This window comes from Kwoniella botswanensis, chromosome 1, assembly GCF_036426115.1.
Source record: "Kwoniella botswanensis chromosome 1, complete sequence".
Taxonomy (NCBI): Eukaryota; Fungi; Basidiomycota; class Tremellomycetes; order Tremellales; family Cryptococcaceae; genus Kwoniella; species Kwoniella botswanensis.
The window spans coordinates 8477555-8500069 of NC_088599.1; the positions used below are offsets into that span (position 1 = coordinate 8477555).

The 22515-nt window shown below is 44.4% G+C and overlaps 7 protein-coding genes across 7 annotated transcripts; 4 read left to right on the forward strand and 3 right to left on the reverse strand.

The window, feature by feature from the left end:
- Positions 1-378: 378 nt before the first annotated feature.
- On the forward strand, positions 379-2734 carry L199_003186 (uncharacterized protein; the record flags this gene model as incomplete). The annotated part of the gene is made up of 6 exons (XM_064888922.1): positions 379-838; positions 987-1103; positions 1187-1578; positions 1667-1971; positions 2115-2313; positions 2423-2734. The coding sequence occupies 6 exons, from the start codon at positions 379-381 to the stop codon at positions 2732-2734; spliced, it is 1785 nt and encodes a 594-aa protein (XP_064744994.1).
- Positions 2735-3025: 291 nt separating this feature from the next.
- L199_003187 (phosphoserine transaminase) lies at positions 3026-4506 on the reverse strand (the record flags this gene model as incomplete). Its single annotated transcript, XM_064888923.1, has 3 exons — positions 3026-3108; positions 3202-4173; positions 4335-4506. The coding sequence occupies 3 exons, from the start codon at positions 4504-4506 to the stop codon at positions 3026-3028; spliced, it is 1227 nt and encodes a 408-aa protein (XP_064744995.1).
- Positions 4507-5257: 751 nt separating this feature from the next.
- Positions 5258-7426, forward strand: L199_003188 (uncharacterized protein; the record flags this gene model as incomplete). Its single annotated transcript, XM_064888924.1, has 6 exons — positions 5258-5489; positions 5644-6678; positions 6789-6891; positions 6952-7004; positions 7072-7082; positions 7163-7426. 6 exons carry the CDS (start codon positions 5258-5260, stop codon positions 7424-7426), a joined length of 1698 nt encoding a protein of 565 aa, XP_064744996.1.
- A 588-nt stretch (positions 7427-8014) lies between these two features.
- Positions 8015-9130, reverse strand: L199_003189 (uncharacterized protein; the record flags this gene model as incomplete). Its single annotated transcript, XM_064888925.1, has 6 exons — positions 8015-8137; positions 8226-8299; positions 8417-8579; positions 8690-8845; positions 8924-8943; positions 9001-9130. The coding sequence occupies 6 exons, from the start codon at positions 9128-9130 to the stop codon at positions 8015-8017; spliced, it is 666 nt and encodes a 221-aa protein (XP_064744997.1).
- A 1165-nt stretch (positions 9131-10295) lies between these two features.
- Positions 10296-14472, forward strand: L199_003190 (uncharacterized protein; the record flags this gene model as incomplete). Its single annotated transcript, XM_064888926.1, has 16 exons — positions 10296-10371; positions 10435-10608; positions 10668-10894; positions 10971-11313; positions 11377-11457; positions 11530-11942; positions 12011-12422; positions 12490-12818; positions 12893-12963; positions 13023-13164; positions 13227-13434; positions 13493-13588; positions 13654-13756; positions 13811-14185; positions 14280-14336; positions 14406-14472. The coding sequence occupies 16 exons, from the start codon at positions 10296-10298 to the stop codon at positions 14470-14472; spliced, it is 3174 nt and encodes a 1057-aa protein (XP_064744998.1).
- A 433-nt stretch (positions 14473-14905) lies between these two features.
- On the reverse strand, positions 14906-20109 carry L199_003191 (uncharacterized protein; the record flags this gene model as incomplete). The annotated part of the gene is made up of 10 exons (XM_064888927.1): positions 14906-15778; positions 15835-15927; positions 15986-16129; positions 16188-16259; positions 16313-16384; positions 16440-18584; positions 18656-18769; positions 18835-19059; positions 19119-19531; positions 19584-20109. The coding sequence occupies 10 exons, from the start codon at positions 20107-20109 to the stop codon at positions 14906-14908; spliced, it is 4677 nt and encodes a 1558-aa protein (XP_064744999.1).
- Positions 20110-20454: 345 nt separating this feature from the next.
- L199_003192 (uncharacterized protein) lies at positions 20455-22481 on the forward strand (the record flags this gene model as incomplete). Its single annotated transcript, XM_064888928.1, has 7 exons — positions 20455-20513; positions 20575-21007; positions 21089-21410; positions 21485-21773; positions 21857-22090; positions 22247-22307; positions 22377-22481. 7 exons carry the CDS (start codon positions 20455-20457, stop codon positions 22479-22481), a joined length of 1503 nt encoding a protein of 500 aa, XP_064745000.1.
- Positions 22482-22515: the final 34 nt, after the last annotated feature.

A 22515-nucleotide genomic window follows, 5' to 3' on the forward strand; every position in this document is an offset into this window, starting at 1 on the left:
ACCTGTCATTTGTCATGTCATTTCAAGTTGATCGATCCTGACGTCATCAACTCCCTCCTGTTCTCCTTCGCACCAGTTGACGGCGCGAGAGGAACAGATACACAGTGTACACACGGATACACACGCTTGGACCATTTGTTTCAGCACCCATTCAATCTCAAATTGATAAAGTTAGATCTGCGGTGCCACACTTGGATCGCTGTAGTTGTAGTCGGTGATGTCCGGTTAAGATGAGATGGGACAGTTACCGAAAAGTCAAAGGCAGAGATAACCAATGCGAAGGTGGTAACAGCAAAGTCATGTTTAGAGAAGTTCATACTGCAGACACCCAATCCAGACAGAGTGTAACAGAGCCACAAAAAAAAAAAGATAGGGACCATGTCCAACACCGCGACCCTTCCCCCTTCCGACCCAATACAAGCTCTAGGACCCTCTCTCTTTCTCCAAGTCCTATCGCATCTCCCCCTCGGATCTCTCACGAGCTGTTTGAAAGTAAACAAAACATGGAACGACCTCATTGCCTCCTCACCTACTACCCTATATAGACCTTTAGCCTATACGGTGGGGATCGAGCCTCCTATACTTGATGAGCTGTTTATCAAAGACAAGGACACCGCTCAATCGTCGACTTGGTCAAACCCAGCTTCCTCCAGGTCAGATAGTGGAGGCCATGAAGGAGGGGTAAATTGGAAAAATGTGATAAAAGATTATGTATATTTACAAGGTAATTGGAAAAATGGAAGAGCGAGATCAAAGTGGATATGTCCAGGTAGGAACACTGTATGGAGGATCAAAGTGGATCATGAAGAGGGTACGATCATAACGACAAGTAGGATAGGTGAGCCACGTTATTTCTGTACTCACATGATGGGTGGGATGGGGGGTTCCCACAAGGATGTAGTCTGTTGATGTGTGGTTTGTCTGTGTCTGTCGTTCGTCGAACAAAGCCATTGCCCGGAGGTTCGCTAATCGTGTTTTCGGAACAGATGGTATACTAGTCTCGGATCTGCAAACTTCGGAACCTATATTCGAGTATGAGGAGATTGGTTCATATGCTCATTTGGAGTTTGTCAAGGGCTATGCAATCTTCAACTCTAATGATGGTGAGCTGGTCTAACGCGAACATCATTCATCCATACCAATCATATCTTGATTCTGCTAGAACTGATTTCCATTGATTAAGCAGATCGATCGTTCGAGATTCACCTTACTCCCACTGCCTTGTCGAAACTCCCTTCCGAGCGTCGTAGGAATCTAACACCCAGTAATCGCTCAATCACACATAACAAAGGATACTCATTCACCTTGGAAGATCATTATCAACCGTCTCCACCGTCTAACGGCTCTCACGAATTGGCAATACCACCAAGAGGTCATCTAACATATTATAAATCGCTTACACCTCGTACGGATTGTTTTGCATTTCGAGCGAGGATAGATAAACAATATACACCCGAGGAGAGGCCGGTCTTTGGCACGAGCAGCGATGAAGAGGGCTATATATACGATTTACAATCTGAAAGCAATTCTGAGATGGAGAGGTTTGTATTTGATCAGGAAGATAGGGGTAGACCTAACGTATGTTCAATCTCGACCTGTCTTAAATGAATCTTTCACTGCCTTGAGTCGAAATGACGTGCTGAATTTGTCCGTTTGATCAATTTAGTATATCGAATTTGACGATTCATATTTATTCATCTGTCATTCAACCTCTGTCAACGTCTATTCACGAACCACCAAAAGAAAATTGATCACTTTCCCACCACCTGTAACTGCTCCTTTCGACGCTGCTTCAGCTATATATACATGCTATGACCCGTCCCGATCGACTAAAAAGATCAAACCAAATAAAGAAGGTGAGGTATTAGTCGGAGAAGTGAATGTGCAGGGTAAATGGATTGATGATAATGGATTTGATGGAGTTATGATGGCTTCTGGACAAGGGAGAATTGCAGGAAGGGAATTTGCTGCGTGAGTTTTGGTTATGGATTTACCTTTTCGACTTTCCCGTACCAAATATGCTGGTTATGCTTTTCAAGCTACCTTAATGAACAGCTCACGTTTATCTGACAGGATGAGGGAGTTACTGGAGCTGATTATTGATAATCACATAGTGTCCATTATACCTCTAAAGACCTGTTTGCTATCACCAAATCGGGAACGATCTATGCTCTTCGGAATTATCAGGATGTCCTATCTATACCTAATCCAGAGGCTAGGGATAGAGCGGTAAATGCGAATCTTCTGGCAATAGTAATAAGGGAGAGTTTGAGACAGTTATCTACTTATGGTGAACATGTGGTCATCACCAGTGTAAGTACTATCATTTGAACCACAAAAGATGAAAGAAATACCCCACTCCTTGCTTTATATGTCCATCTCTCTCAATAGACTTGGCTCACGCCGCCTCTCATTGATTTAGGCAACAAGCGTCTTTCTCCTTTACACATCTTCCCTCCCTCTTCCGCCATACAACACGAGCTCCTCCGACCTATCCAGACCGACTATCAAATTGCTTAATTTGATGAATGTCCATCACAAAGGTATGGGACAATGTTCCTGCCTACAGATGGACCGAGAGAAGATATATGCGGTTTATTGGGCTTTGGGAGAAAGCGAGGCGGGAGGATCGGTCAATTACGAAGGGGAAAGGATCTTGCCACCTCAGGAAGCTATAGGGGATTTTGGATTATGTGTGAAAGTATGGGATTTCGGATTGGAATCGTCGTCGTGATCGTTTTCATGGCAGTGAATTTGACTAGGTTGTAAACGGCATTGTATTGAGTCAGTAAAGTTGAATATCCGGATTGTAGTGTACTATATATCGTTTACTGGGTTAACACATTGGAAATGACAAAGCAGAATTGACGGATCAACATGTTATATCTCAATCAATGAGTTATCACAATTATTGAAATGATAAACAAGCAGTGAAAGACTGATGAGATTACAAAAAAAATTATCGAGTACTAGTAATGCATCCTGGATAGTTTATGTGTATGTGTGTAAGTTATGTATCTTCTTTCTAATTGCAAAACTCGTTGATGTAATCACACAATAGCTTGACAGACTCTATCGTAACAGCATTGTAAATTGATGCTCGAATACCTATCAGATAGAAATACCTCAAAAATCAGCTACTGCAACTAACGCAAAACAAAGCATTTGTGTTAAAATCCAAATCAAGTCGAGTGAACTCACCACCAACACTCCTATGACCTTTCAATTGCCTGAAACCTCTTCTCTCCGCTCCCTCTAAGAACTTCTTTTCTTCACCTTCACCTTCAATATTGAATGTAACGTTCATCCAACTTCTCGCACTTGGATCTCTCACCACGAGTTTCACTTTCCCTTTCTTTTCAGCATTTTCCAAAGTTTCATATAAGATTCTGGCCTTCTCTTTATTCGTACTTTCCAATCCTTCTAAACCACCCTTATTCTTGATGAGATGCTGCAGTACCAATGCACTAACGTATATAGGGAAAGTAGGAGGAGTATTATACAAAGACTTGTTATCTGCTAAGATCTTGTACTCGTATGTGATTGGTACGGGAGGTATACAACCTAATTTTGAAGCTTCCGTCGTATCTACCAGCAAGTCATTTCGGACGATTAAGACTGTGACTCCAGATGGACCAAGGTTTTTCTGCGCACCAGCATAGATAATTGCGTGTCGTGAAAAGTTCGGTATAGGTCTAGAGATAAAACTAGATGAATAATCCGCTACGATCTCTACACCCTCCGGTACCAGGTCAAATGGGAATGCACTTTGGTCTTCTGGCTTGGGGGGGAACTCGATACCGTTGATAGTTTCATTTTCACAATAGTAGACGTATGCTGCATCTTTACTGAAATTGTATTCATCCCTAGTTGGTAGACGAGTCCAACAAGTCGATTTGGTACTGGCTGCGATTCGAGGTTGACCGAATGCAGGACAATTTGGGAAAGGTGGTGTACATAATCTCTGAGCTTCGGCATAGGCTTTCGAAGACCATGAGCCGGTTAGGACGTAGTCTAATACAGGGGGTTTGAATTCTTCCGCAGGGACAGGATGGGCGAGTCGATGGGCAGCCAAGAGGTTTAAGACGACGGCTGAGAATTGTCCGGTACCACCACCTTGGGAGAAGAGGATGGTGTAGTTGTCGGGAACTTGGAGGAGTAACCGAAGATCGGCTAGATAGGTGGGCATAAGCAGTCAGCTTGCGATTCGCGCATCCAATCCGGCGTACAAGGTAAGAGATGGATCATATTACTTGGCATCGACGAATGGAGATGAAGCAGATGTAACGGCTATGAGACGATCAGGTACGATATGATAACACACTATCACTCACCCTCCGCACCTTCAATGACAGCCTTGAACTCTTTCCCTCTATGCGACAATTCACAGATACCCATACCCGTATCTTCATAATTCAAAAGTCCCAACGCAGCCTCCTCCAAGCAGGTGGTAGGAAGGGGTGAAGGCCCAGCGGCAAAGTTGTGCACCTGATCTCTGGTAGGCATGCTGACGACGTCAAGTTACTGTTGAGGATGGACGAGAATAACGATTCGATGTATAACACAGAAAAGAGGTCTTGAAGTTTGCTAAGATATCCATCGACGGATTGAGATTCCGAAAAATCCAACATGTCGCCATCAAGATATCTGAGTGAGGTTGCCATCACTCGAGTCGAGTGTTCATCTTTACATCGACCGTGGGAAACCATGCTCTGATTGTCAGACCGATCACTCGGACAATTAAGGTTAACAGAGTACGACATATTCATGCAAATCAACCCATCATGATCACAAAATCAATCCATCATCAGTCAAATACCAGTATTGTAAACGTCAAAAGAAGACCGTGGAAGGATCCTGTAAGATTATATGGGGACAATCACAGACGGAGTGTGAAAGATACGATCACTGCTGAGCAGAATCAAACCATCGATAGGAGATTGAAAGAAATACATCAGAACAACTCTTACTCTGTTCCCCGATGACGTTGTGAATCAATTCAAAAAGAAAAAGAAAAAGAAAAAGTAAGTTTCACCTCTTCCATATTCAGATTCAGATTCCTCATCCCTCCTCTTCAGTGACTTACAATCTTGTCTATCTACTAGACTCTCTTCTCTTCTCATTCATTCCACAGTCTTCAGGATGAAGCGGTATGATCACTTTTGATCTGTATCATATCATATCTTTTACTTGAGAACGTCTTATTCAACTCAGAAAGATCTTATCATCAATGTTGTACCGACCCACGACCCGTACGATGGCATCTCTCGACGTGTCTATACGAACTGCCGCTCTACTCGCTCTGTCCCAAGATGTATGTGCGTTGATCGCACTCACCGTCGAAGCGACTTTGTCAGTCCTCAATTTCATCTATCGATCGATCCTGGGTGTGATGGGCTACGAGCGAACGGTCAGGTTCGATCATAGTAGAAGTGTAAGGAGGGAAAGCGGGAGAGGATGTGGGGTGGTGGTATTGGGTGCTAATGAAGGTGAGTAGATTGTCTTTCCACTGGATTAACCATTCAAAATGTGCCTGTTGTACACCAATACCATATTCACAGCATCTCTTCCTTTTGACATCTTGATTTCCAGAGCCTTTCCTATCGAAATCTCATTCACTAATACCGTCTTATGATCGCTCAGCCGCAGGTCAAAGCCTCACCCTCCACCTGGCCAAAATAGGCTACACCGTCTTCCCTCTCATCCCCTTACCCACCCCATCTTCACCACCTACTTCCTCAGCTCTCACACACCTCCTACTCACCTGGTCAGGCGTTCAGAAGAGACTCCGAGCGAGATTTCCCGGTCATCCCGGTGCAGTCGTTCCCGTCATGGTCGATCCAGAGGGTATTTCAGACCATCTACATTCTTCTGCAAGAGGTGATCTGAAGAGATCAACCAATTCCAATGTAAAAGAGGAAATGGGAGAAGGAAGGTTCAGTCATGCTGGAGAGACTGTCCGGGCTTATTGTAAGGATAATGAGTTATCACTGGTATCGATCATTTGCATCAATAGGAAATCGAAAGTGATGTCAGAAGAGTATCAAGGAAATAATGGATCCAATCTTAGAAGAGCGGGTAGTAATGAGGGTACGAGGGAGGATCATACTGATGGATCACCAGTGATGATGCAAAGAAGTTTATCTGCACCATCTACTTCCAGCTCAAACTCGACACCTATCAACGTACGTTCGCCTCCTCCTAAAGAAGGTGAAAGATCTATTACCACCTCAGCCCATACACATACCATAACTACCGGTACTGGTACGGTAATCAATAGCAAACCTTCTGGACCTATAAGTCTACCGACTTTACCTTCTATTTCATTAATGATGACTGACGAAAACACGATGATCTCCTTATATCGATCTAACATCCTTGACCCATTGGCAATAATCAAAGAGCTCAGCGACCTCCTGAGCGTACCGTGCACACAGGGTTATTCCAACGGTCGGATCGTATTTATAGATGGGGAAAAAGCGAATCAAGGAAGAATCATTGAACTCAACGATTATTCTTATTCTGAAGAAGAAGAAGAGGGAGAAGGGGTTAGACCGGAATTCTATAAGAATGAGAACAAGGTTGTAGAATTCATATACGAGGTGAGGGAGAGGGTTGTTGGGATTGTAAGAGAGGAGATGAGAGGTATAGGGGTGGATGTATGTGAGGTCATTGTTGGTGAGTCCATAGCCATATTTAGGTCATTAAGCAATCTCCAAGTGTCTAGTTGCTTGCCTCGAGTCATCAATGGCACTATGGGAGTAACTAAACGCTCTTTGTCCGTACAGGCCCAATGGCCCCTCGAATAGGTACAACAGGGTATCATCTCCGCCACTCAAGTGAGGATAGTAATGAAGGTGCTTCTGCGATTCTTGGTGATACTTTCAGAAGGTCCGTTGAATCACCCAGGATAGGTCTACGTAGCTGATGTATGACTGTGGGGCGTTATAGACGGAACCCTGATGTGGATGTGATTCTTAAATTGCCTCGTACAGTCAGAAGAAGTGAGTCCAATTGACCTGACAGATGTTCGGAGGTTGAGCTGACGTGTTGTCTTTTTGATCAACCTAGAACGAGAAGCTGTAAGTTGCCCTTCCTTTTGATGAATCACGAGACTTTACCATCTGAAGGGAAAATCTACAACACTGACATGACTATTTAGGTCGTATCATCCAGGCTCCGTCTGCTCACACGTCTATGGGCAGTCGACGATGCCCTCCTTTTTTCCTCCGTCAGACGGGCAATCGAAGATCCCTATGTCCGTTGTTATCATCGAGCAGGTATCAGCCCATGGCTCGAAGAAGTTCTGGAATGGGTTCCCCTCAATTTGGGTTATATCACTATGGGGTGGTTGAGGGGATTGTTGAAGTTTGGTTTGGAGGTGGAATGGATGGTTGAAGAGTGGTGGATACAACTTACCAAGTGATGTGTGGGGGGATCACCTATCGCCAATACGAGTAATCCCTTTCTTCATCCATTCACTGTTCGCTAAAAGGAAGAAACCTCGATCCGAGATAATCAGATGTATCTCATGAGCTGGATTGTATGTACATGTCTCTATGTTTTCGAATCTAGGTTGTAATATTTCAATTTCATCCCCATTGTCATGGCTTTCTGTCTAATTTTGTCGCGTACAACTTGATGATCAACATACCTATCTCTACAGTACCTTTATTGCATGTTTCGATTTAGTATTACTGTATATCTATTTGTAAACGTTGCCATACTTATATTCACGATCTATATTTCATTTATCGTATGTGAGATCTGAAAAGAACGAAAATTGCGAGATGTATTTGATGAAACAACGATCTTGCATACGAACTTTACTTTGCTATCTAATGAGCCTGCCTAATGAGAAAAAGCAAGAGTAGCTCGGGCTTTCTGCATACTCTTTGTATGTCGATGAGTTCCAAGATTATGTACATAGATTAAAGCTATCGATACAATTGATATTGTTATACACTCTTCATCTCACCATTCGGACTCCAATTACCATGGGCGAACCCTCATTCTACTCGTGCTTGTTGTCATCTGAAGAAGCGGAGGGAGGAGGAGGAGGGAAGTATTGAGGTATAATGGATTTATAAACTTCTTCATCCCTTTTGGAAAATACCACGTAAATCACTCTTGTAACCTGAAATCGCAGTATATCCATCAGTATACGTCAGATACAAGATATGAAGGTCAACCTCCGTCACAGGTAAGTACAGATGTGGACTTACCGATTGGTCTTTCTCCAAGAAATTTCGAGTGGTCTCAATAGCTATTTCAGTAGCATCTTTGATTGGGTAACCGTCTGACCGTACAAATGGAAAGCCAAAGTCAGCTGACATATCACTTTTGGGTTTGGTTTCCAATCTGTCCTAGAGAGGGATCGAACGAATGGACAATAATGATAATATGTTCGACTTACAAACACCCGTTGAGGTACTTGAAAACCCAATTACACCCCCTCCATGAGTTTGGCACAAATCCAGAGAAGTCTGATAGCATGATTTCAACTGTTTAGCGCATTTGTCAACGGCTCGGGATGAATAGATGGGTCCGACGGTATGAGCTACGTATTTGGAAGGGAGCTATAAAGATTAACGTCAATTCAGTATCAGTATCGATATTTACCTCAAATGTTACGATCTTTTGATCTCTTTTACGAAGAATGTAGTGCGGCATGTTCTATGTCACTCACTCTATACGCCTTAGTCACTTTCGTCTCACCCGTCTCAGCACCTCCCAAACCCTCACATTCCTCCAATAATCCTGGTCCGGCGGCTCGATGGATCGCACCGTCTACTCCTCCTCCGCCTAGAAGGGATGAGTTGGCTGCGTTGACTATCATATCTGCCTAAAAGATTCAATTGAGTAGATTATTATGTGTCAGGTAAGCACGTTCGAAGACGTTCATTATTGAGTCGTTACGCACTTCGAGCTTGGTGATATCTCCTACACCAGATCAAACGATATAAGCTTTGTTCCGACATGGAGTGAGAGGCAGCTTACCTCTCCAGATGCTGACTCGCTTATTCAACCCTTCATCATATCCATATTTTGACTCGTTCTCCGCCTGTGGAATCTCGTTGGACGAGTATAGGCCTGATAATGTGGGAATATCCTTGGGAGAAGTAGTCATCTTTGTGACCTTTTTGGTGGACAGGTGACGGTGGAGGTGAAGTTCAGTGAATGAGTAAGGGCTGGTGCTGCGTAATGTGTGAGATAAAGATGTGCCTCTTGGAACGGCGGTGATGCTTGGAGTAAGACGGAGAGGTGGGATGACAGACATGTGAGGGTAGGATATCTGATCGAGTAGGGGAACGGAAGGAAAACAAAGAAAGATGGGACTGGCAATATATTGGGCATTGACCGTCTTCGTATATTGGTAAACTGGCTTGACACGTCATATTTCCTGCTCCTATCACCGCAGCTCACCGTCCTCCAACGCATTCATGGCACTCGTTTATTCTATGGTTACTATGGGGGAGAAGACATGAACTGAGTACTGTCATGTAAGAAATGGGGTAGGTAGGTGTGGTATATTTTATGCATATGATACAACGTGGTTCAAGGACGGACATCATCGACTTCATTTCTATCTATAACCCATGTTCTCTCCCCTTTCTGACTTCCGCACATCAGATAGCAATCTCTCTCATACCCATACCTAAACAGAGATGGTCTGTGGTATTTACCACCCTATTCCTGACTTCGACTGCTCTCATATCCCCCTCATCCTACTGCTCCATCCTCTTCCCGTTGACCGAGACAAAGTGATAGAATACTATCATCGCCATGGCCGCTATGCCGAGACCATTTGAGAGGTTTGTGAGGGTAGTATCTGAGATCATGGTGGGATGCGAAGGCGGTCTGACTGGATCGGATGAGAGCGAGAATAGTCAGCACCTTGTCTGAAGTGAAGCATGGTAAGGTGTAAAAATACTCACATGACTTGTGGGACGAAGCTGGTAGCTGCGGTGGTCTCCTGGTGAATGTTGGAGGATTTTATTGCTGGGTGGATATAAGTTTTTTATTTGGTTGGCGTCAACGGTCGATTCAGACTCTTATGCTTGGGATTGTGTTCTTTGGCCAGAGGATATAGTATGCTGAAAGACAAAAGTGAAAGGAAAATCGATCACATCTACATCTCGGTTGACGTTGAGAGTTGTTGTTGCCCCGCCGGAACCAGCTGTCGGTTGATCGCGCTCGTAGGTGGGATTAACGTCATTATCATTGCAACTCAACTCAACTCGCTATTCCTCTTATATCTCATGCTTCAATCAACATAGCCTGCATCCAACGCCATGGCAGGCTCAGGCTTCTCTATACATCCACTGTTACCATCTCTGAAAATCAAAGTAACAGCTATACATCAACATGGTAAATGACCCCTTCTATTCCAACATAGTGACATAGCCGTAAGCTGATCTGAATATGGTGTAGATGACCGATTATACATTGGATTAGCCAATGGTTCCCTCCAAATATACTCATACGAGACCCCTTCAGAAGATGAAGTACCGAAAGCTGAACTGCTCAAAACGCATCCTCTAAGTAGAAGACAGATAGATCAGATAGGTATATTAGGAGAATCAAAACAACTTATTATCCTATCAGGTTAGCTCTTCCTACCTTCCACCTTAACGGGGGTTTGTTCAAGCTGACATGTCTGTTAGATACCGTGGTCACTCTTTACTCTCTACCTGACATACCTAAAAAGGGATCTATTGCACTGAACCAAGCTAGATCAGCTCACTGTTTCGCCAATACCGTGTACACCACTTCCAAGGGGAAAAAAGCCGACTCAGATGGCAAGAATGAGTTGAGGGAATTGCTGGTAGTAGGATGTAGGAAGAAAGTGGTAGTTTATGGTGCAGGTAAAGAAGGATTGAAAGAAGGATGGGTAAGCTATTTCCCCCCTCGTATCTTCACGGGAAATGGTCTGGCTTATTGTCCTGTCCTGTCCTGGTGTTTCGTAGGAACTCAATCTACCTCATTCACCTCGACATATAATATTCCCTTCTCCTCCTTCGTCATTACTACCAGAGACAATCCATCTCCTGTTCACTCCTCAGACGTCTGTACTACTTCACATCAACCCCTCATCCTCCGCAAATCGCCTGAACGTATCTGATATCACCACTGCGCCCCCTCCACCGTCCACTTCGTCAAGCTTGACCACCGAGGAGGGCGGTACGACAGGAATAACGATGGGTATGGGAGCTCTCACGGGTCTAGGAGGATATGTGGGATTAGGTGGGAAATCTGCTGCTCCTGTAGGAACGAGGACGGTTGGAGGGGAAGTTCTGTTAGCTAGGGATGGTGAGCTTTCGGAAATCTTCTGAGGATAAGGGAACGTTAGCTCATTGAAGTCTCTCATTGTAGATTTGGGCGCTTTCTTGTCGAGTGAAGGCAATTACACAAGAACAGAATCACTACAGTGGCCTGGACCTCCTGATGCACTAGGTGAGATATCCTTTCAAAGCCACCCAAGGTGACTCGCCGGTAGCTGATCATAGTACACCTCAACCCCAATAGCTTTTGCGAATCCGTATATCTACTCGGTCATCCCTGTTATACCATCTTCATCCACTTCAACTTCCTCTCCAGTACCAGTCCCTACCGTGCATGTACATCTAGCTCCAACACTAGCTCTCCGCCAAGCACTCAGTCTACCAGCCCCTGCGACAGGTGGTCTGACGGTCAGTCATCTGGCTGGTACCAAAGACGCTATACCATCCTCGATACCGGCTGAAAACATGTCATCGTCTACCAAGATGCTCATCGTGTCTACGCCGATCGATAGACACCTGCTTCAATCGGAGGGAAGTTCAATATGGGCTTTGATGTCGAGTGATATAGGAGAAGAGGTTGACTTACTGGTCAAAGAAGGTAGAATAGGAGATGCTATCGGTTTGGTAGAAGCAGTAGGACAGAACGGCCTATCGCCTGTAAGTCTAGTGTTCACTCAAATGTTCTACATTGACCTGATGATCCAATTTTTTTCCATCACGTCTAGTCCCGTCGATTACCTCATCTCAAAACATTACAAGCTGTCACTCAAATTGCTAAAGGAGACTACCAATCTGCCATGGAAACCTTCCTGACCTTCAACGTGAATCCTGCTTTGGTGCTGTCCCTCTTCCCGGCAGAGACGATCTCAGGTAGACTGCATGTACCTAAAGATCGGTGGATGGAGTTGTTCGGTGCAGTCGAAGGTGCCAAGCTTGAACCAAACACCAGTCCAGAGAAGGAAGAAGGCGTGGCCAAGGGATTGCTGAAGTCTGTTGCTGGGCTGGGAGGGTTGACGAAGAAAGGAAGTGTCACTGGTTTGAGGGAGATGGCGAATGATACTGCTAGTATAAAAAGTGTGAAAAGTGTGGATAAAGAGGGAGAGAAAGAGAAAGTACCGATAATGAAGGATGAAGATCGTCGGTTATCTTATTTGTCACATCGATTGATATGAATTAAGCTGATAGAGATATGTGTTGTCGATAGCTATCCCACCTCGAGCTGCACTGGAAGCATTGATGTACTTCTTATCTGATCGAAGACAGAAACTGGCTGGAGCGATTTCCACAAATCCATTACCTCAAGAATCCTCTTTCCCACCATTGTCATCACTATCAGCGGATGAACAGCATAATCTACCTTCAATTCCATTCACCGAACTCTCGCCTGAACAGTTACTTAGAGTGGCTCAGGTCATATATACGGGGTTAATTAAGGTATATCTCGTGGCTAGACCTGTGCTGGTGGGAAGTCTATGTAGGATTGAGAATTGGTGTGATGTTGAGGAAGTAGAGGAGTTACTGAAAGCTCAGAAGGTATGGTCAGCTTCCGGATCCCGAGGTGTTTGATTGGCCGTCAGCTGACTTGAGGCGAGTTGTCGAATTGATAGAAATTCGGTGATTTGATCGATCTGTATCAAGGGAAAAAGATGCATTCCAAAGCTTTAAGAATGTTACATGAGTGAGTTGCTCCGTCGAAAAATGTTTGGTAATTATGTAGCTGATAATATGGTAATGCAGACTGGCAAAAGATGAAGAAGATAAACTTGATAGATACCCACCTACAATTCGATACCTTCAAAAGCTCGGTCCAACCGAATTGGAACTGATACTGAAATCGTCGAAATGGATATTTGAGGAAGATCCCAAAATGGGATTACAGGTCAGCTTTGTTCATGATATCACATCACATCATAGCCAAGCTGATTACCTGTGCTATGTTAGATATTTACTGCAGATGAACCTGAAGTGGAATCTCTACCTCGATCGGAGGTTATGCGGTTCCTTGAGAAGACCCAAGAAGGGGCTTGTATAGGCTATCTTGAACATATCATCAATACTTTAGGGGAAGAGGGTCCAGATTATCATGATAAGCTGGCTGAACTGTATCATGCTAGAGTGAAGAATGAAGAGGGTAAGAGTGACGAAGAGGGTATGTCAAATTTTACCTGTGTGCTGGCCAGGAGCGAAAATTGATATCAAATTTGCAGAAAAACGTAAGGAAGCGTACAGTATATTACTCGGGTTCCTGGAAAAGTCAAAACAGTATAGACCTTATAGATTGATCAGTAAACTAGCGGCGGAAGGTAAGTCAGCCAGGACAATTCAGTAACGCAACACGAGCTGACATCACGACACCTTTTCTGCGTAGAAATGCCGGAAGCTCGAGCGATATTATTGGGCAGGATGGGCAAACACGAAGAAGCCTTGAAGATCTACGTGTACAGGTTGAAAGACTACACAGCAGCTGAAACGTAAGCTATGTGACCTGGGACGAACGTCTGCCAGCTGACGTTGCTTTTCGGTAGATACTGTGTTCGAGTGTTTTCTTCGAATTCTGACATTTTCCTCACCCTTCTCAGAATCTACCTACGACCCACGTCCATCTCGACCTTGAGCAAAGTTAATGAGAAGGAAAAACCAGAACCATTATTGGAACCAGCCCTATCATTAGTATCCAAACATTCTACTTCGCTCCCTCCATCACCGGTTCTAGATCTCTTGCCTCCCCTGGTCCCTATACAAGATGTCCATCAATTCTTCATGCGGACTTTGAGGGATAGTCATACGAAGAAGAATGAATCGAAAGTTCTCAAAAGTTTGATGAAAGGTAGGAAAGAGGAACTGGATAGGATGTTATTGGGTTTGGAAACCAAGAGAGTCAGAGTAACGGATCAGAGAATGTGAGTGAGAAACATCCTCCCACCGAGAAAAGGAACATCTACCTGGTCAAAGACATTGTAATGGTATTCTGACATTTGAAATTTCTTTCATCAGATGCCCTCAATGTCATAAACGACTTGGTCAATCGGCTATTGCAGTCCATGCACCCAGGTGAGCTAATGATGACATATACTCGGCACGAAATGTTGATTCATTTAGCTGACTTGGTATATAATACAGGGGCGAGGTAACTCATCTGCATTGTAAAGATTCGTTCAGTAGCAAGCTGGCAAAAGTGAGGGGATAGGACTATGATTGTGAATAGGCAGTGGTGGTGAGATGACCTGGTGGAGTTTAGTGCCGATGTTGTCCTGAATATCTTATCTGTATGCTTTGTATCGGTTTCTACATACCTTGCACTTCTTATACCACCGTCAAATACGGAACATGACACACATGCAAACGATATTATACAGTACAATCAGACCGTTAAACAAATTACATTATTCATCATGTCATGAGACCATCGATCCATTATACTTTTATACTTTACTTTGAAATACTTTCTTCAAATCTCGTTTAATTCACTGTACTTTCGTAAATATCAAAAGTAAACCTACAAATATCATCGTAATCAACAAGCCACTTTTTCACCATGGGTTTTCTGCTCATTAAGCTATCAAATAGTCATCACCGTACTCATGGTGTCTCATCTCTCTTTCTCTGCTATACAGTTCAAGTCAAACACGTTTGCTTTTCCCTAATACGATCCGCTCTACACGCCTTCTCCTTTCTTCCAATTCTTCGCTCTCTTTATGTTTGTCCAGCTTAGTTCCTCTATCACCGTCCCTAAGCCTATCGTTATTGTTAACTCCCAGTTCTCCAATCTGGAGCATCTGATTATCCTCGGGTTCGGGAAAATCGTCATCGCCATTAGCATTTTCCTGGTGACCGTCCACCACCACACCATCTGCATAAACGTCTTCATCAACATCATCCGTCTCTTGGTTATCCTCGTCAATGACTCTGTTACTTCCATTCGTCGACTTTCTAGCCGTTTGAGCAACTCGTTTGCTCTGCCTCGTACCCTTCAAAGTCGTGGCATTATTCGTGGACTTTCGAGCTGTCTGAGCGGGATTCCAGGTGGTTTTCCTTGCGGTTGGTACTAATTCCATCTCAGGTACTTTCCTAGCAGCTCGATTCTTACCGTATTCGATTGACGGTCGAGAGGGTCGAGATTGAGTGGTCTCCTTTGAACGTCTCCTATGATCTGATGATTCAGGGAGGACTTTGACCGAGGCATCTGACTGAACAAGGGAAATCTCAACAGCAGGTATGACAGCTTTGGGTCGTTTCTTGTTTCGTCCTCCGTATTGCTCTTTATCCTTGTCGGTGTTATCCGCTTCGACTCCATCGTCGATGGCGGTAGATGCCCGTTTTCTGCTTCGGGATGGATAACGATTTGTATTCTGCTGGTCATCGGATACCTGTTGATCAGACGCACCGGCAAGCTGTATAATCTCGACAGTTGTTGAAGTTAGGGGAAGTTCGGTAGCTGGAGGAAAATCATCGTCTATCTGGTTGTCTGACTTATCCTGAGAGGTTCCCGGAAGCTACACTCAATCGTCAGCTGGACAATCCTTGAGCTTACTCAGATAGGTCTACGCACTATCACAGGTTGAGGGAAATCACCATCCTCTTCGTTCGTGTCCGGAGCATTTAGATTCCCCTGAGGTCTACTCCTGCCATCATCATCTTTGAGCTATGTTGGCGATTGATCAGCTTCTCCACTCACCGGAGCTAGACAAGAGCTGACTTACGCTTGGACCTTCCGGAAAATCGCCATCTTGATCAACAACTTGAGGTGACTCAGGTTGCGGAAAATCGTCATCATCACCATTGTCTTTCGGGGTATCTAGGATCTTATGATGCCCATCAAATGCATGATCATGATCGATGTCCAGCTATTCCATTTGACAATCAGCATCTTTTACCAATGGACTGAGATCTGGATTGACTTACGCTTTCAGGTGCAGGAAAATCGTCAATCTCATCTTCTGTTTGAGGTTCATCCACTTGTCCGTCAGGTAAAGGCTGTGCTTCTCATCAGCCTTCTTCAGATTAGTACCCCATAGGGATTGTCTCACATTGGCAGGTCTCGGAAAGTCATCCTCATTCGTACGAACATGGACATCATTAACATTCCCATCAACGTCAAACTACTCAAGGCATCAGTTACATATAGATATCCTTATGTGATTGTAAATCACTTACATCGACTGCTGCTGGAAAGTCATCATCATCCACATCGATTTCCACATATCGAGCAGGTTCTTTCGCTCTACGTCCATTCGCAGCTCTACCCTCAGGTTGGTCATCTTCCTCCCCATCATTTACAACAATTTCTTCATGTTCATCCTGATCATTCGCATTCGCTCTTAAACCTTGCATTCCCTCGGCCGCATCCTCTATTGCGATCTCTTCATTGTCATTTTCATCATCTTCCCCTTCTTCATCCTGTTCATACCTCTTGTACTGCTCTAATTCCTCCTCGTACTCCTCTCTTTCCCTAGTCCCTCTCGCAGCCCACGCTCTAACTCGACCTTCCACTCTTCTACCTTCATTCTGCCTTCTTTTTACCGTAGTTCGTAATTTATCTTTCATATGTTGCGTATTATACCATCGCAGTTGTTTTCCGAATCTACCAAATTCTCCATAGAGGTTCCATACCATCCTCAGAGGGTATTCTTCCTGTATAGGTACTTTCTGTACTGTTCGATATAACAGTAATTCCTCTTCCAAGGTCCATTTTCGCTTACCCGTCAATCGACAATAGATCGACGAGGATGTTGAAGTCTTACCAAACAATTTGGATCTCTGGGTGGAATATTTCTCGCCTACATCGACAGGTGATATGCACAATTCGTCGGGTTCAAGGGGTGATCCATCTTCGTCATGAAGAAACGGATCGTCCTCATCCCTTATATACGGTGCACTCACACCTCGTTGTCGACGTAGTCCATTTGGATGTGATCGACTTACGAAACCATGCAGACCAAGAATAGCCTCCTCAGGTTCTGTCTTGATGGTAGGTTCTCGAGATTGGGACATCGATCTGAGGGCTGAGGATGGCTGGAAGAGAAGTTGTCGATCTTCGAGATCCTCGTCCGGATCCATTGGGGCAAACGAATGTGCATCCTGAGTCTTTCGTGGTCGGGGAGAGATATATGAACCATGGAATCTTGATTGGACGAGTTCAGTTTCTTCGTTTCCTGCCTGATCAGGCTCTGAAATATCCCAATCAGTGTCTACGTGATTGACAATCTCGATGTTGCGGTTGTGGTGAGGATTGCTGGTACCGGTGGTAGCCTGGCCCACAGCGAATTGCGATTCAGTAGGTAGTAAATCGGCAAACTCATCATCCTCGTCATGACCGTCAACGGAAGGTGGACTCGCTTCGCCGTTTGGGAGACCAACAAAGTTGAGCTGAGAGGCTGAGGGTAGAATATCTTCGTTATCTTCATTGTCCAATATCACATTCTCTTCGCTTTCAACAGGCTCATCTTCCTCTGTTTCCTCGACATATAAAGGCGAGGTGAGGCTAATAGACTGTTCGATATTGATGCATTTAGGCGTCTGACGCGAAGGGCGTGAAGGTGAAGCAACAGACATTCTTCCCGCTCGAAGGGGAGGTGGAGAGGTAGCCGAACGCATCGCGATAGAAGAAGAAATGGCATGAGAAGCTGGAGTGTCGTGCGTTGAAGGAGATACAACATCATTGTCAGGTGGTCTAGCACTTCCGAATTCTTGACTGAGCCTGCCAGAAGATGGAGATCCTTGACCATCGATGGATTGACTTTCCCACATTACCTGAACAGCGTCGTCCTGTCTTTTCGTCCAATCAAATCGTGGTCCACTCTGCCTCTGTCCACCTAATCCTATCTGAGCATTGTCCGTTGCTGCGGTTTCGACATCTTTCACCGCCCAATCGCCATCGTCATCCGAAACTTCGTCATCTGTCGTCTCATGAGAACTTGATCGCAAAGGGACGCCTTCTTCTAAAACAGGGATCTGCGAATCCACCTCGACCATATCTTTAGCATTCTTCTCTGGTGAAGTATTGGTCTGAGAATTTTGATCGTGATCTTCTCTCTCCTGTTGAGCGTTTTCTTCAGCTTCCAGTTCTGCGGCAGCTAATCCGAATATGTCCATATCTATCGGTATATCATTTCCCATTGCGACTCCATCGCTGTCTTCCGATCCTTCTTCACCTTCTTCCATGTCACTATCCTCAAACCAGTTTGCAATTTCCGGATCATCCCTTTGAGCCTCGGAAGAACTACCTTCTTCGTATTGAAGAAGGGGAGGTTCGGGATTGTGAGAATGACCGATAAGAAGCTGTCTTCGTCCTGGAGTGAGCTGAAATACGGGATGAATAGTAAGCTATGTTTTGCCGCTGCCATACGTAGCGATTGATTAAAAAAGCTTACCAATGTATTTATTGGACTGGCCAGAATCTCATGTTGGACATAGGCTATCATCTCTGTCCTGAATTCGCTGTAAGGGTATTTTCGACGTAGATAGGCGTGATCCGTTTCTGCAAGCTGTTTGAGACGATTGAGGTATGAGTTAGTCGATCTCCTATGCTAGTCATTGTGATTGAGCTCACCTCGTCAATCCTCCTCTGAGCGATAATTCTCCATCTCTCTTCTATATCTGCTTTTTCCTCACTGTACTCCTGACTATCGAAATCTTCTGAAATACTCCATTGACCGAATCTCCCGACGGCAGAAGGTGAGAAGAGCTCCGCTAACAGAGTATTCGGAGCGTTGGGAAGCGATGTATGCGATAAATCAGGATCTTTCACGGAAGGCTGTTGATATAGTAAAGCGATCTATAGTCGCAATGTCAGCTTCAAGCGAAGTACCTCGCAGTGACAAGCTGTGTACTCACCTGAGTAGCGAAATCCAGCCACAGTCTCAATGCTACCTCACTCGTCCTTTTCTGTGCAGGAACAACGATCAACCAGAATTTCTTCCAAGCTATCAGGAGCAACGCATTCCTCATTTTGACCCTTTTGACAAGCTCTGATTCTTCTCTCCCTTTCCCCTTGTTACTTGTACTTCTTCGAGGTGCATCTTCATCCTCATCATCTATATCAAGATCTAATGATGGAAAAGATTGGCAAGCTTCATCGGGTCTAGACAAGGTCCAAACAAACGTTGCGAGATTCGACAAATCGGTCGCTGTAGCTAGAACTTGGGCATTGAGGGTAGCTCGGATCTGAGAATGGAGCGATTGTAGGATATCAGTATAAGACGGGAAAGGAGGTGACCATGGTGGAAAGAGGTATGATTGCCGGATTCCTAAGGTAATCCATCAACGACCGTTTCTATGAATTACCTAGCGAGTTCTTACCATATAGCCCATCCCAAGCTTTCCTCACCTGATCGTTGACTGAACTTTTCCTTCTTTCTGAACCTTCTGCTCTTAATGCCGATTTGACAAGGGTAACAAGACAATCTCCAGCTACGTCCGCCAATATATTTGCTCTATCGTTGATGTTCATCCCCGAAGCATTTTCGCCAGTCAATGATTTTCGCAATACCGCTTTTCCTTTACCTTTTCCATTGGTTTTAGTGGGCGTTCGGATAGGGGGTGTCAGTCGTAATGATAAATGAGATTCAGCAGAAGTTTTCCGTCGATGTCTCGTTGAGGTCCCAGTCGAAGAGGGCACATCTGTTGGTTGGAAAGATACTGACCTCCCTCCGCGTGTCGAGTTGGAATGCTTCCTTGATCCTATGTTCGCAGTGGGAGTTCCAAGATAACCTTCGTCAAAAACGGTGGTGTTCCAAGATGTCCTGCCTGAAGGGTTATAAGGGAGTCGGGAGGGACCACTTGCAGGTGCAGAGGAAGGTGGAGCTGAGCCCCTATCAGGATCCATCCTGGAGATTCAAGATGTATACTGTGGGCTCATACAAGGTCTGCGATGAGGTAGTTGAAGGAAAGATGAGATTTCACCAGTGAACATTGACTTATTGTCTGGTACATTGTACCAACCATTGTTTACCCGAACCCATCGTATCCCAAAAGTGATGACGTGTGCAGATGAGTTGTGCACCGACACGATGCCACGTGAGTTCGCTCGCAGTTTAGTTGGGAAATTCAGGTATGGCGTCGAGACGTGTCGCATAGGTTCACAAAAGAGTAGTGTAGGTCTGCCTTTCCTATATCCTCTTCCTTCCTCATCTCTCTTAACAAGAAGCGTACTACAATAGAAAGAACCAAAATGGCAGAAGAGAAAATCACTGCCAATGGCAGTGCAGGTCCGGTTCAAGGTTTCAGAACGTGAGCTTCCGCTCCTACACCAGGTCAAGATCTGATTGGTTTCGCTGACATGGTAGTATAGTACCAACTATCCAGCTATAGCCAACCCTCCATTCCCAGCAGAAGGTTCAGCGGCATTTTCAAATTACCAACTTGCCTTCTGTCTCTTTTTCGGTCCATGGCTCGTTCAGAAATTACTCCCATTCAGAACTGGGTGGTATTTCTATTTCTTCCTTTTCTTCTTGCTAGGTGTACCCATCGCTATTGGTTATTGGACATTCAAATCTAAGTACGGTGCTAGACTCGACGAGAAAGCTGTATACCCCGGTAAACCCCTCAACACCTATATCACCTTGAAAGATGATAAGTTGAAGAAATACAATTCGACCAACAACAAGATCCCAATGCAAGTTTTCCACGATGCTTACTTTGCCGGTAAGGCCGATTTCAACGGTGATGTTTTGGAAGTAATGGAATGGAGACATGATTGGGCTTCTTTCGAGTTCACTCCCGAGGTGAGTTCAGTGATTCCAACTGTCCGCACCATCTTCATGATGGAATTTAGCTGATGATCATCACCGTTCGGACGATCATAGTTATTCAAATACGTTTTGTTCAACCTTATCCCAGATGTGATCATTCACTCCCAATCCCAAGATGAAGAACAAGTTCGAGATCATTATGACCGAGGAGACGACTTCTACTCTTGGTTCCTTGGACCTCGAATGATCTACACTTCAGGTGTCATCTCCGATATCAACAAGATGGAAACCCTAGAGGAATTACAAGATAACAAGTTGAAGATGGTCTGTGAGAAATTGGACTTGAAACCTACCGATAAGATGTTGGATATCGGTTGTGGTTGGGGTACTTTGGCTACGTTCGCTGGTAAGAATTACGGATGTGATGTTACAGGTGGTAAGTTGCACTAAAACCTAGATATGAAAGTTTAAAGTAGACGATTTTTGCTTATGGTTGTTATCATGATTCAGTCACCCTGGCCAAAAACCAAACTCAATTCGGTAATCAACGACTCCGAGAGAACGGTGTACCCGAATCACAAGGTCGAATCTTATGTATGGATTACAGGGATATCCCCCACTCAAAAGGTTATTTCAATAAGATCTCATGTTTGGAAATGGCCGAACACGTCGGTATAAGAAGATATGGTACTTTCCTCAAGGAGGTTTACGATTTATTGGATGATGATGGATTGTTGGTCTTCCAAGTGGCTGGTATTAGAACTTGTTGGCAATTTGAGGATCTCAACTGGGGTCTGTTGTGAGTACAACAAACTCTCTTTGGTGTCATGCATTGTCCAATGTTTGACCGATGATGGCTAATCTTTGATCTGCACAACGCAGTATGAACAAATACGTTTTCCCCGGAGCCGACGCTTCATTACCTTTAGGATGGGTCATCAAACAACTTGAATCTGCCAATTTCGAGATCAAGACTGTCGACGTATTGGGTGTTCATTACTCTGCTACTATTCACAGATGGTATTTGAACTGGGTTAGCAACAAGGATAAAGTTATTGCTAAATATGGCGAAAGATGGTACAGAATTTGGGTTTACTTCTTGGCTTATTCTGTAATGTAAGCTGTTTCGATTTTCGATCGTAGCCAAAGAAGAAGATAGCTGACAATATGTGATTTTTCGATGCTTATAGCTCGTCTAGGTAAATACATTTCTTTCGGATGATCATCATCTGAGACATTATTGGCTGATCAACCGTATTCACGTGTTTATAGACAAGGTTCAGCCTCGGTATTCCAAATTACCGCGCACAAGAACCTTAACGCTTTCCACAGAGTGAGTATAAACATCCAGTGTTATAAGGCAATGTGAGGTTCTGCTTGATTACTGATTACACCACTTTAGGTCGAGGGTGTTACATCACATGGAAATGTCTTGTATCACACTGCCAAGAAAGCCGAACCTGTCATCTCTCATCAAGAGATGTGGGCTGATCAAACTCTCCATTAAGCGATTATTCAATTGCCGAAAAAAGTGTTTGATT